General features: G+C 41.9%; 1 protein-coding gene across 3 annotated transcripts in view; it reads left to right on the top strand.

Moving 5' to 3' along the window:
- Positions 1–14,949, top strand: part of ogt (O-linked N-acetylglucosamine (GlcNAc) transferase) — a 74,814-nt gene that overhangs the window by 15,834 nt on the left and 44,031 nt on the right. For 2 of the 3 annotated variants that reach the window (XM_033030618.1, XM_033030617.1), the window contains exons 2-5: positions 4,720–4,870; positions 6,712–6,955; positions 11,034–11,102; positions 14,372–14,488. In XM_033030618.1, coding sequence (XP_032886509.1) covers positions 4,720–4,870; positions 6,712–6,955; positions 11,034–11,102; positions 14,372–14,488 — 581 coding nt within the window. Of the gene's footprint in view, positions 1–4,719; positions 4,871–6,711; positions 6,956–11,033; positions 11,103–11,962; positions 12,856–14,371; positions 14,489–14,949 lie in introns of those variants that run through there. The other variant, XM_033030619.1, reaches the window with a different exon arrangement.

Below are 14,949 nucleotides of genomic sequence, written 5' to 3' on the forward strand. Positions count from 1 at the left end.
GCACATTTTATTAGACTGAGTTAGATGAAAATGCTTCAAAACATGGAATTTTAAAAACAAATGGAGTGGACATTTTCTAACTTTATATGAAAAAGTATTCTTGGTCGATTGTATAGATTGAATGCTGTTTTTGTGTGCTAACTCTTTTAAATATGCCTTTACAGTTTTATTCTTTTGGTAATTTTATCTTAATGCTTTTTATTTCTCAAATGTCAATTTTATGATAGCTGAATATAGTGAAAAAATACCGTCACTTTTTGTAATATATTGAATCTATTTTACAATTGTTAGATTTATGATCTTGCCTTCTAAAGGTCTTGCAAAGCTGCAGTTTTATGGGTATTGAATTCTGTCTGCTTTCATTCAAGTTCTCTGGATGCATTTTGAATACGCATCTTAATAGCATTGTGGATAGCATTTGTGGACAGTTTTTCAACAGGATTTGTTCTGTTTTTGTACATGTTTACGTCCTATATCCATGGTGATCAGGAATACATTTCTCAGCTCATGTTTTTTTTTTTGCTCTGCAGATGAGAATTGTGCTGAGATCAGTTGTAATACTCAGATTTCCTTATTTGATTTATGATAGCAGGGAATTAATTTAGGATCTTCTGGACTGAATGTTTTGCTGCTATAATAAGGCACTCATCTTTTTCATCATTGAGACTACCTGTTAATCTGTAGCACAGCTACATTCATTGATTCTGTGTGTAAGCTCCAGGTCACACTTCAAGATAATTTACTGACCAATTTGGGAGCAGCATCCAACATTTCACCTGATATTTCACTCTAAAAATAGTGAGTCAAATCCATTTTTTTTCATTTACTTTTACATTCCACTTTTCAAGCAAGGCCAGCATTCATTATCTATAAGCAGTGTTAAGGTTCACATTGGTCTCAGATGTATTGTTAAATCCACTGTTTAGAAGTAACAGCAAAGGAATAGAGATATGTTCAAGTCTTCTTCTTTTTCTCGCGAATGGCATGCACAGCCTAAAGTTGTAGGACAACTTGTACTATTTGATCTTATTTGATTGTGCACGCCGGCCGGGTTGATTGCATTCGTCAAAACAGGGTGGACCACGTGAAGGTTGCAATCTCTCACCCCATGTTCAAGTTTTATTAATATATAACTTGGAAAGTGGCAGGGGTAATGTTCCCTTCTTACTGCGGCACTTCTCCTTGATGGTTGTGGATTTGGGAGTATTGAATGAATCGTCTTGATGGGTAACTGGAATACATTTTGTATTTGGCACTCACCTCTGCTATTGTGATAGACACAAAATTCTGGAATAACTCAGCGGGACAGGCAGCATCTCTGGATAGAAGGAATGGTTGACGTTTCTGGTCTAGACCCTTCAGACTGAGAGTCGGGAGAGGGAGTCACAGAGATAAGGAAGTGTAAGAGATCAAAAGAGATGAAGATCAAGAAAAATGTGGAATAGACCATTGTTAGCTCAGAGAAGGTGACAACAAAGCAGATAAAATGTAATCGGGACGGTCGGACTGGTCGGAGAACTGGGAAGGGGGAGGGATGGAGAGAGAGGAAAAGCAAGGGTTCCGTGAAATTAGAGAAGTTAATATTCATACCGCTGGGGTATATGCTGCGAAATATGAGGTGCTGTTCCTCCAATCTTTGCTGGGCCTCACTCTGACAATGGAGGCGACCCAGGACATTGTGTGCTTGGCCCAGGGTGTGCTATTGTGATGTTGGATAGTTATAATGTTTTATGCAGTTGATGTGGGGCCAAAGAAACTGGTTTCTATGTTTGAAAGGTGTTGAGCTCTTCAGAGTTGTTGGAGTTGCATTCATTCAGGTAAATAGAGAGTTATTCTCCTGCCATAAAAATATTGAGAATATTTGTCACAGAAAAGTCAGCTTCCAATCTGGGGACAGTAACAACATTTATGGCCAGCCTAGTTCAATTTCAGATTTATGCTGACCTCCAGAATGGTGTTGGTGAGAAAACTATTGATGTTAATGCATGCAGCATCAATTGCTTTGTTTGCCGAAATGTTGCAAATGGAGATTGGACACTGCTCTTAGGAACTGAGGGCAAGTTACCACAAGGCATTCTGAGGGGGAAGGTTACTGGAAGGGAATCTGAGCGACCGATCTGCCATCATTTGGAAAAGCAAGGATTGATTTCAGATAGTCTGCACGTCTCCGAACATAGTAAATCATGTCACTCAAATATGAGTTTTTACTTTTTGGTGATTAATAAGATTAATGCGGGCATGGTGGTAGACATTGTTAACATGGATTTTAGCAAGATCTGGCATGGTAGGAGTACAAGGAACTGCAAATGCTGGCTTACAAAAAAAAACAGTGCTGCATCTTGGAGAGAATGGATAGGTAATGTTTCTGGTCAGGACATTTCTTCAGACTGATTGTGGTGGGCGGGGGAGTGTGGACTGGAAGAGAGGTAGGGGACAAAGCTTGGCAAGTGATAGGTGGATACAGGTAAGGGGGGATTTTAATAGGCAGATGGTTGGACAAATGCCCAGATGAAAAGACAAAAGATGTGAGATGAGGATAGAAGAGGTATGAATTGTGATGACAAGGGAAAGAAAAACGGTAGAAGGGAAATGGATGAAATTCACGGTGGGGCACAGGGAAGAGAGGGGAGATTCAAGCTTCCCAAATGGAAAATGTGGTGCTGTTTTCCTAGTTTTTGTGTTGCCTCAAGGATGAGAGGGAATCTAATAGAAACATAAACATTCTTAAGGGATTGGACAGGCTGGATGCAGGAAAAATGTTCCCGATGTTGTGGGAGTCTAGAACCAGGGATCACAGTTTAAGAATAAGGGGTAGGCCATTTAGGACTGAGTTGAGGAAAACGTTTTCACCCAGAGAGTTGTGAATCTGTGGAATTCTCTGCCACAGAAGGCAGTGGAGGCCAATTCACTGGATGTATTCAAGAGAGAGTTAGATATAGCTCTTCGGGCGAACGGAATCAAGGGATATGGGGAGAAAGCAGGAATGGGGTACTGACTTTGGATGATCATATTGAATGACGGTGCTGGCTCGAAGAGCCGTATGGCCTACTCCTGCACCTATTTTCTATGTTTCTATGTTAACTAAGGTGTGCAAGATGTTGGAGTATTGCATGCAGTTTTGGTCATCCAGAAGGATGTCATTAAGCTGACAAGGCTGCAGAAAAGATTTGCTAGAATGCAAGGCATATGTTAAAAGGAAAGTGTGGATGGTCTGAGTGTTTTCTAATGGAGCATCTGAGGTTGAGTGATCTTGTGGCTAATAAAATCATAAGATGGATGGTTAGTCTTTTTCCTGGGATTGTTGTTGGAGGAGGATGGGGGAGAGTGGTCAGGGGAGGCATTAAAAACTGGAGGGCGTAGCTTTAAGGTGAAATTGGAAAGATTTAAAATGAATGTGAGGGACATTTGTTTCACACAGGGTGGTGGGTATAGCAATTAAGCTGCTAGTGGATACTCTAGAGAGCAGGGGTCGTCAATCTACGGCTGAATGTGGCCCGTAACCCGAAATCATCCGGCTCGCAGCGGATGTTTTTCCCCGTAATCATCCGGCCCGCCGACGGCCGGGCACCCCGTGCAGCGGCGACCCGAGCAGATGCCGGGCGCCGCGAGGAGCGGACGAGCACACCGAGCAGCAGCGGCCGGGCTCTGGCTGTACTGCATCCTGCGCAAAACCGCCGGCACGGCTGCGCACCTTCTGTGAACACGTTTAAGAAAGAACTGCAGATACTTGAAAAATCCACGGTAGACAAAATGCTGGAGAAACTCCGCGGGTGAGACATGCAAGGATTGCATGAGGCTGTCTCACCCGCTGAGTTTCCCCAGCATTTTTGTTTACCTTCTGTGAACACGTGATTTGATGCCTGCCATCGGGGCGGGATCCATGTGTATCCATGATACCTGTGGCCCGCCATCCGCTCACAGACATACACAGACAGGCCCCTATGCAGAACAAGGATCCCGACCCCTGCTCTAGAGGTACAATTACAATATTTAGACAGGTTACATAGAAAAGGTTTAAAGTAAAAAGGGGCCAATCCCAGACAAATGGGACTAGCACCCTGTAGGAAGGGACTGCAGCTGGTTTAAACTGAAGATAAATATCCCAGTTGGTAAAATGACGAGTTGGCATGTTGGGCCTCTTTCCTTGCCGCTTAACTATATACTCACCAACTATTTCCTGGATCTGGACGCTTAATCTCCAACAGACACAGTAATCGTTTATGCAAAGTTTGAGTCTAAAGGTTTGGGAAAAGTTTTTCCCCTTCATGTCTGTTGATTAGTTTTATGGGGGAGGGGTGCTTGATTTGGCTCACATGATGTTTGATATGAGGAACAGTTACAATTTGTTGGTATTCTTTGGCAAGATTGCAAGGTCTGTAACTTGGTCTGGTGCAATTGATACCAGATGTTATCCAGCTGGTAACAAAAGTAAGTGCCTCTTCATGGCATCCATGATTTTCTCATTAAAATGTAAAGGACTGCATTGACTACATAGGATTCAACTGAATTTTTCTGAACCGGACAGACCAGGCACTGTATTGTCAGGATAATCCCAGTATTGTTAATTTGCTGAAACAGCTTGTCTGAAGTTGTGGCTTTGTGTGTGACTGCTCCTTTCTTCCCCCCCAAATTCAGGGGTGCGCACACTTTAATATAAAAGCCTAGTGTCTTTTTGTGCTCATCATTCCAGAACTAACAGGGCACATGCTTTCATTCCAGGGCTAGCAGAGTTGGCACATCGTGAATATCAAGCAGGAGATTTTGAGGCAGCTGAGAGGCACTGTATGCAGCTTTGGAGACAGGAACCTGACAATACTGGTGTGCTACTGCTTCTCTCTTCCATTCATTTCCAATGTCGCAGACTGGACAGGTAATGTGCAAAATGCATATCTATTTCATAAGCTCTTCGGGGCCCTTTCAATAAGTGAGTTCGCTATTCCAAAAAAGCAAGGATTCATGGGATTTGTCAAAAGTAATTTGCGATAAAGAAAAAGCGAACGAAGCGCTGGCTGTATAAACTGTCTATAAATTCTTATCTTTATTCATAATTTATGTCTAAAAATATATTTGACCTGAGGAACGGGGGTGCCAGGTAGCGGGAGAGCGGGGTGTAACAGCGAGCAAGAGGAGGGCAGATGCGACTGGGAGACGGGGAGAGACTGGATCGATGGAGAGACATTCTCGGCAGCTGCGCTGCTGCGTGTGTACAGTTCTGCGCCACATCCGCAGCCAGGATCGAACCCAGATCCCCAGCGCCGCCACTGGATCATCCGCCCGTCCCTGTGTTGTCATCGTCGTCGTCCATTCCCCCCCCCCACCCGAGTGTCCCATCCCTGCCCAGGGGGCGGCCTGAGACGTCTGGGGCGACCTCGGACCGACGGGACACCGATCCGGAGCAGCAGCGGCCCCCAGGCCCACAGCCAGTGCGGAGAAGAGGCGCCAACCCCAGCTCAACTCTGCCTGCCCCACCGGGCCAACCTACAGCCCCGGACCGATGGAGAAGAAGCGCCAACCCCGCTCCAACTCCCGAGGAACCTGCTGCCTGACGGGCCAACGACCGCCAGCCGTGCCCCCTGCTCCACCTGACGGATGCTGGTCAACCCCTCCCCCGGCGCCGGCGAAAGCCATCAATGGGAATACAAATGCTGCAGCAACTCAGCGGGACAGGCAGCATCCCCGGAGAAAAGGAATGGGTGACGTTTCAGGTCGAGACCCTTCAGAGATATTGCCTGACCCGCCGAGCCACCACAGCACCCTGCATGCATCCCCACCAATGACTGGTGCTTGGTCCCCGCTGGCACCGAGTGGGCGAACCGACAGCCACTGGACAAGGCGTGAGGCCTTGGCCCGCCGGGGAATGACCCCCCCCCCCCCGGTGCCGAGCCGGAAGCAGCGACCCCCCCCCCCCCCCTGCACCGGCTGCAAGTCCAGGGCCGCCACTGCGCCAGTCCAGGGCTGCCGGCCAACCTTGCGGGGCAGGCAGATTCGAGCCGGAGTCAGCGCCTCCATCCCCGTGCCGGCTGCAAGCCCGGGTCCGCCACTGCCCCAGGCCGGTGCCCCGCCAGCCCAGGGCTGCTCCAGATACCTCCGGCCGCCCTTGGACAGTGACGGGACACCCGAGAGGGTACGGGGACTGCCCAGCAGCAACTCAACAGCACCCGCCGCACCGGAGACCCGGGCCCGACCCCAACCACGGACGAAACGCAGGCCTGCACAGTAGCAGCACAGCTACCGAGAAAGTTTATCGTGAGTGACCTATGACCTGGGCATGCGCAGTCGGAATACCAAACTCGCTTATTGGCAATGTAGCAGAAAATTATTTCACAAGTATCACTTGTAATTTGGTAGTGGTTTATTGCCACATGTACTGTGATACAGATGCATGTTATCCAGGCAAATGTGAGTGCAACAGGCAGTGCAAAAAGAGGAAGGAAACATTGCAGAATGCAGTGTTAAGGTTAAAGAGTTAAGGTTAAGAAATAGGTACAGTGGCCTCCACGCAAGCAGATTGGAAGATCAGGAATATTTCCTTACTATATGAGAGTTTCTGTACTCAAATTAAGGCTAGCTATTTTGCACTTTTAAGATAAAGTTATTAATCATTGAATTTGATGACAAACATAGAAACTACATTTGATTGGAAGGGCTGAGAAATGTGGATGTAATTACAAAAAATACCCTGTTCTACCAGGATTTATTTTTTCAATTTAGGTCTGCTCACTTTAGCACGCTGGCTATTAAACAGAACCCCATGTTGGCTGAAGCCTACTCAAACTTGGGGAATGTCTACAAAGAGCGTGGCCAACTTCAGGAGGCTATTGAGCATTATCGACATGCCCTCCGGCTAAAACCAGACTTCATTGATGGATATATCAATCTGGCAGCAGCATTGGTTGCAGCGGGCGACATGGAGGGAGCTGTACAAGCCTATGTATCTGCTTTGCAGTACAATCCTGTAAGTTGCCACATGCTTTTTGTGTTGCTTAACTTAATCATATCCATTTCAGTTTCAATGCAAGTTGAATAACCCGCCACAATTTTAGGATGTATCAGAATAAGCAGATTTTATTCTACATATGGTAAGAACATAATAAAAACAGAAATGGGACATTTGGCCTCTCAAACCTACCCTGCCATTCAAGAAGATGGCTGTTCTCGTATTGACCTCTCACTGCTATCCCACTATTTCCTGACACCCAATGACTCTCTTGTATTTAAATTTCTGTCAATCCTCACACTAATTATAGGCAGTGATTCTGCCGCCACAGCTATCTACACATTCACAACCCTATGGGAAAAGAAATGTTTCTTGAAATGATTACCCTTTAGTTTTGAATGCTCCAACAAGGCGAAGCACCTTCTCAGTATCCACCCTGCCAAACCCACTCAGAATCTTGTGCTTCACTAAGATATTCTCTCTTATTTCCAAATGTTGTTTGGGCTCAGGCTGTCTTTAGACATTCAGTCTTTTTCAATAACCTTTTCAATAAATTCAATAAATAAAGTAACCTTTTCAATAAATTCCAACAATTTTTTTCCTACGCTTTGATTAAACCTTGTTAATTCTGTTTGACTGTCTAAATATATTCTAAATATCCTGTTATGACTGCAGTATATTCCCATCATTTTCCCATGACTGTGACACAAGGTGACTAACTGCCCTGTAGTTCCCATCTTGGTATCCCCCCTTTCTTGAATAGTGGTTATATTTAAGTTTTCCGATCCTTGGACCTCTATTGAATTCAGAGAATTTTGATAACTTCTACACTTTTAATGGAAGTTGAATACAACAACTTGGTAAACTTCTGCTTGTCCATCCTGGAGTAATTGATGCATATTCATTCCACTAGTTAGAAATGGAGGATACCCCCTAACAATATGGTTTTCAGTGGTCAAGTATGTCCGTCTAGTGTAGCCCAATTTTATGCCCTTTCATTTCTAGGAAGGCAAAAATGTGACGTTAATTTGACTTTTTCTGGGGAAAATGCACGTTTCTCAAATGGCATCTATATACTACTTACCAGTAACAATAGTAGCAAATGATTTTGAAATGATAGTATAAGTTATGGCAATAAAAATACAGATGCTGAAAATGTGAAGGAATAAAGATAAAGCTAGGAAAACCCAGCAGATTGGGTAACATTTGTGGAAATAGTAACGGTTACTGTTCCATCTTGAAGATTCCATGTCATGGGTATGTTGAGGAGCATCATCCCGAAACAATAAAAGAGAAAATTTTACATAAACGTAGTAAGTTGAGGGTGGCTGGGAGGCAGGTAGGTGAAGCTAGATTGAGGTTGGGTTGGGGGTTGTTATAGAACTCATCCAGTTAATGGGGTTGTACAGTGGGAATACAAACTAGGAGCATGAAAAATTGTGAAATGCAGGGGTGCAGGCATGGACAAGAGGTCAGGCTGAGTTGTATTTAAATATAATATCCAAATGTATGAATCTCACAATTGAATACATTCAGTGACTCGCACTCGTTTGTCTAGAGTGGCAAATTTCTACGTTTAATGACATGGTGTCTTCATCTTAAATGTGTAGCCACTTATTCTGAATAACCTGCCACACTTTTAGGTTGTATCAGAATACATTTTGAGATTTTAAAAATCAAGTCTGCAATTTATTCCATCAGATAAAGCATAAAAAGTTTAATTTAACACCTAATTCACTTTCATATCTTCAGTATTAAAAAAGTTATGGCCATTTTCATACTCGGAAATTAGCATTTTGTTCCCTATTGCTTTTGCATTGACTTAACACAAAAGCTGTGATCGAGGACAGTCAAAAGCCCATAACTTTCTTAAAAATTAAGAGAACTGAATGAAATTTTCAGTTATTGTAGATTGAAGCATTCTGAAACAAATACCAAACATCTTAGTTGGATAACCTGAAATTAAAGCATATAATTAGTTAATTACCTAATTGTAGTCACTTACAAAATTGACCGTTGTGACAGAAATAATAATAAACATCCAGACTGCCTTGAAAATTCAAAAATGTGATATTCTCAAGATCAGAACTTTAATATTATTATATTATATGCTGTAAGTCCGTAACAGATACAAATGACAATTTCTAGCAATAGACCAAGTCTTTATGGAGAAGATCAGTTGCTAGCTGGTACATTAGCATATCATAATCAGTAGCATCATCATACTCCTCAGATTGTAACCATTAAGCAACTCTGTACACCTTGTTTTTCCTCAACTTTTCAATTTTGGCATTGTAAACTACAAGTTTTGCCTTTCTGCCCACTACTTTCCCATTAACAATGTCCTGTAGATTCCATTTCTTAAGAAAAGGATATATTTTTTAAATAGCCTAAGTATCCAAATAACAAACTAATCCCATTCACACAAGAATTCACAATATAACATGATTTTAATATCTCAGTCATGACTTCATATGCTAGATGGAAGGAATTTGATGTTTAATTCCCATAAATTAATCTAGAAACATCCACTCAATATAATCAAAAAAAAATTTTTTTGCACAATACATGGGATTAAAACTGATATTTAGTATAAAAATATTGACTATGAGTAGACAATAACACAAAATCTAGACGATTTAGATGCTCTTATGACATGATTATCCAAAAAAAAAGAGCATTTAAATCATCTTGCGAATGGGTTTTTCTGGAACGCGATCGATTGGAACGTTGCATTTGCGGTGCATTTGAACTCCATATCGGCAGGAAAATCACTGCCGGTTCGTATGGGGCCCAAATCACATTTTTGCAACATAAAATTAGATTAAAGCCATCCCAAGAAGCAAGTTTATATGTAAAACTAGACCAAGTGCAGACCCGTTGGGTCTGCTCCCCCAACGCAGCCGTTCATACCCGTAGCCCCCACGGGAGACGTGGTCCTCCAACTCAAGCGGCTCAGGAATCAGCAGTGCGGCTGTTTTTAAATGGCGTCTTTGAGGCGAGATGCGGGCGCCAGCAGCCGTTATGGTCGCTGGCCAGCAGGAGGTGACAAAATGAGTGAGTGGGGGGAGGGGGGTGGAGAAGAATTTGATTAAAAAAGTGTGCATAAACACGACAAAATTTAATGAGGAGTGGATACTTGGAATGAAAAGTGAAATCTCTACCGAAATGGAAAAAATCAGGGCGTTTCTGGGTCGGGTGTTGGCATAGCAACGAATCAAAGGCGGGCAGCCACAAGTCAGGCAGAAACACACACAACCAGCCGGCAGCCACACAGTTTTATATATAGAATGATAGACGACTTACCCTTTGTTTTGTCCCGTTCTGGCGATCCTTCACGTTGTAGGCGTTGAGGGCATTAGAAGTCGCATTTTATTTTAATCAAATTATTAAATTGTCTTGCGATTTAAAAAAAAAAAAAAAAAAAAATCAGGAACGGAAGTCGGATTGCCACTGTATGTAATATGTTTCATCCTAATCATTTTCTTTGGCCAGCAGATTAGTTGCATTGTCTCAATTTGCAGTCAATTTTGAACATCAAACTGTTCAGAGGGAACATTGTGTTTTGATATAGCAAGTCATTGCATTTGAGCAAATTAGTAACTTTTAAATCTGTGCTGTTCATGCTATCCACAAAGGAATAACGGCATTCTTAGACAATGAGTAGAGCCAAGGCCATTTGACAATTGCATAAAATGTTTAATTAAATCTAATAATTAAGCCATATTGTTCGGGGGTGAGGGGAATAGTTAAATTGATGTTTTGGGTATTAATTTAGTTTATTAATACAGTTTTATAATTTAGTGTTTGGATCCAACCTAGTTTAAATGATGTATTTGAAAATATGGAACCAGGATCATTGTACAGAATAATTTTATGTATAAAACATTTGTACATATTTAAAGATTGGGGTTCTAGGTGACAGAACACAGGACATATTGGCAGAAAATTGGTTGAAAGGCAATGGAAAATTAGAATAAGAATTGAAATAAATGCCTAAATGATTTGGTTGAGTTTTAGAAGAAATATTAGTTAAGAATGGCTTGGGTAATCACTTCAATGAATCATGAATATACCTATTGGTGTTCTCTTGCAGGATTTGTATTGTGTTCGTAGTGACCTAGGGAATCTCCTTAAAGCCCTTGGTCGCTTAGAAGAAGCCAAGGTAAGTGTTGTTGTTGCTAATTGGACCATATCATGAAGATAAACCTCCACATGATTCACAATAGAAATCCATTATCCTGACTGGTTAGATAACATTGACTGGATAGTAACCAAGCAAAATAATCAGATATACACTTTAGCACCAGAGCTGACAGAATATTCTGACTGAACAAGTATAGGAAGAAAATAAGATTCCCCATGCTACCTGAAGACACTTCCTGAGCAAAGATCGGCTGAAATGGTCTGACTTGGTGCAGACTGATTCATCCTTTTTTTTTAGCCCTCTCTGTTACAGAGATACATTTCATCTATTTTATTATATCCACCCCTGGTGCAGACCATCAACGTGAATGGGAAGAAAGGCTGCAATAGCGCCTCAGAAGTCGAAAACCAAGTATCCAAATTTTGAGTTATGGTTTGCTTTTCCGTCACTGCTGGTTTGGTCTCTAAGTGAACCGATGTACCAGATTTGCTTAGTTAATAAGGTGGCTTCTAGCAAATTTTTTCCGATATGGTTTAGTTGCGAGTTCGAAATGGTGTTAATCACCCATGTTTTAAAGTCTCATTGTTAACGTATGTGTATGCAGATATGTGTAAATTCTATCTATATGTATGTGTGTATACACACATAGTTGTAACCTTTTTGGAGCATTAAAAGCCACCTTATGAAAAGCCACTGAGGGGCAAAGAATGGGAGGAGAAAGGGACCTTGTCCATAGTCCCTTGACCTGCCATTCTGAGTCCCGCGCGCTTGCAAAGTGGAGTGTCTGCGCAGTGTAGCTGTCCATTTGACTGTGTATGTGTGCTTAAGGGGGGGAGGGGGGGGGAGGTGGGAGGGGGGCGAGGGGGGAGGGGGGGGGGAGGGGGAGGGGGGATAATACAGGGAGTGACAGATCATTGGGGTAAAGAGAATCTCAGCCCACAGGCCGTTGAATGGAGAGCTAACATTCAGTGCATTCCACTGCAGCTTCAACCTGTATAAAGTGAGACTGCGCTTGCTCCTGGATGCTGACTTCTTTATTTCAGCGGTGGAAGGTGATAGTTAGCAGTTTTGTTCGATGAAGTATAAAATTAGATTTAATTTCAAGGTCTGATCGGTGCATTTAAAAGACGAAACCAGCAGACCTACAGTGTAGTTGGGTTCTAAATTAGAATGAACTCTTAAAATATATTAAGTTCCTTTCTTCCTTGAATTTGAAGCTGTCTGGCACGAAAAGGGATTTACGCATTCCCCACTTGGACACTCATGTCTAGGTGTTGTTTACTATTTGGATAGGCAAAAATTATTTACACTCTAAAAGGAAAAGGAGAAACCATACTTTTTTTTAAATTTGCTATATTTTTGTTGATTGACCAGAAGTTTTTCGACTCCCATCATGTTTCACAAAGTTGGTGTTTTGATAATGTGATTATCAGATGCAGTTATATATTGCAGCACTTCACTTGCATGAACTGAATCTGAACACTTGGACTACATTTGAATTTCAATGTGAAATTGCATCTATTTCTTTTCTTTCAGAAGATTGCATTTTAGAACAAATCCAGGAAAATGTTGTTGGATTCTTTACTAACTATTTTGTCTTTCTTATTTGTCTTTTTCGTTTTCATGATTGATATTATACATAGAAGGTTTCAGGCGGGTGAAAGCTCTCCCTTGTAGGTGCCTCGCTGACCGGAGCTCGAGGCCTGGATCTAGGGGTGACACCGTCTGCTCTTCCCACCATCGACTACCTTGAAAATGAGATGAAATAATGGTAACGGGTTTGTAGCACTGCCACAAACAATTTGCCTCCATGCCTGAGTTCTTCTGTCACGTGGCTTCCAAAAAAGTGTCTAAATAATTAAGTATTTTATATTTACTTTTTTTTAAATGGGAAAGATTGTAATTTGGAAGAGAGAATTTTCAATTTGATACATGTTTTTAAAATGGCCACTGTCTTAGACAAAATTAGTTTAATAAGTAAAATTGGCAATAGCTCTACAAAGTACCAGTAATGCTTCTAACTACTGATTTTGTTAATTTCTTTCCTCTTTGTTTGGTTTGCAGCATTCTGCTCTACTGATCATGCGCTGTGAGCCTGCAGTAACGCATAGGCTGCGCAGCGAAGCGCTTGCGTGCGCCAGCGTTAATCAGTGGATGGCTGGCTGAGTGTTTACCTTCGATAGTTCTGAATGAGATGTTCAGGTTGTCCTTGTCCCCAGTTAATCCTGACGAAAATCAATAGAATCATGTCTGCAGCATGGCCTTGAAGAGCTACTAAAATGCAGTGGTGTATTTTTATTTTTATTTTCCCTTTTATTTTAATGTTATTGAAATGGTAACATTTCAATTTCATGTTGATTGATTTCATCTTGGGTTCAATAAAATTGGAGTTGTGCAGTCCACGTAGTCTGGGCAAGTTAGCACCTGTATACCTAGCGATTTCTGTGGTTCTGTGCCAGAGTTTAGAGGTGCTGCTGACCATCTATGGTAAAATCTCAGTTGGCTATTTACTCTCAGCAATTTCGCGCCTGCGGATGCAGTGCGCTGTGCTGCATTTTCTTTTTTTAATTAATTATTTTTCAAATCTGCGCCTGCGAACTGCTGATGTCGCCGCTGCAACTTGTTGCAGAGCAGTGCATGGCGCATTGGCAAGTGCGCTTTGCATTACAGGGACCTTGATCTTCATCCTGCATTGTCATTTGAGGTTGTGCATTTCATTCTGCAATAGATTTTTACAGATACTGGAAATACACTTATATTAGCTACCCCACACTTGGTTGTTGATGTGTGTGGCCTAAACCTTTAAAAATCTTTAGTAAAATAAATAGTACATTCAGTCGAGTTTAGGTTGGTTAAAGTGCTAAAATTTCTAAAGATAATTTCTCCTCAAAAACCTCCCAAATTCATTGGGTGTTAAAGTACTCGAATTAGGTAGCTATGTTTTAAAATTTCTGCACAGGTCCTTGCTGTAATCCATTTCTATTTAAAAAATATCTGATTATTGAAGTGGAAGAGCCATTTTTAACTCGGCACGGCATAACTGAAAAATGGCTGGCTGTATGTGGGTTGAGGTTTTATTTTGCGCATGCTCTCGGGCCAGTGAGCAAATTCAGCGCTAGCCTTTGCTGCAGGTTCACTTTTGTCTAGTTTTAGAATGAACACTAATAACGTTTTTCTTCCCCCCCCCCCCTCCCCTCCCCTCTTTTCAATCTTTGTTACAAATCTCCCATCCCATCTTTCTGATACTCCTTCCCTCCCTTGCCCTTGTTTCAATTAAAATAATAAAGGCTTGTTACCTGAAAGCGATTGAAACTCAGCCCAACTTCGCTGTTGCCTGGAGTAATCTTGGGTGTGTGTTTAATGCCCAGGGAGAAATCTGGCTAGCTATACACCACTTTGAAAAGGTAAGGGAATACCCTTTTGATATATCACTCCACTCGAGGACAAAGCTCGAACCAATTGTATTTTGCTCCATCACTCGTTTTGAACTGCTTGTTGTGATGTTTTTCTGATGTGATAAATGAGCACAGATTGGTGGTCAGTTTAGTCATCTAGCTTGTCGTTAAGCAGATAATTAATGTGCTGCAGTTTTAGACTACTGAATGGTAACTTGGGCAACTGTCATAGAGCTAGAAAGTATGATAAAAATGTGTATTTTGGAAAATATTTTAATAATTCGAAACATTGGACAGGTGGCTAATCTTAGTTAAGAATAACTCATGGGGAATCATCTATCTTTTGCTCAGTAGTTAAATCACTAATTAGTATTTGTGTAGTATCTTATGAAGCACTTAAGAAATGTTAAGACTGAACTGCAGAGTAATTAAAGCTGATGCCGGAGCTTGAGGGTATAATTGAGAGAATC

This window comes from Amblyraja radiata, chromosome 12, assembly GCF_010909765.2.
Source record: "Amblyraja radiata isolate CabotCenter1 chromosome 12, sAmbRad1.1.pri, whole genome shotgun sequence".
Classification (NCBI taxonomy): domain Eukaryota; kingdom Metazoa; phylum Chordata; class Chondrichthyes; order Rajiformes; family Rajidae; genus Amblyraja; species Amblyraja radiata.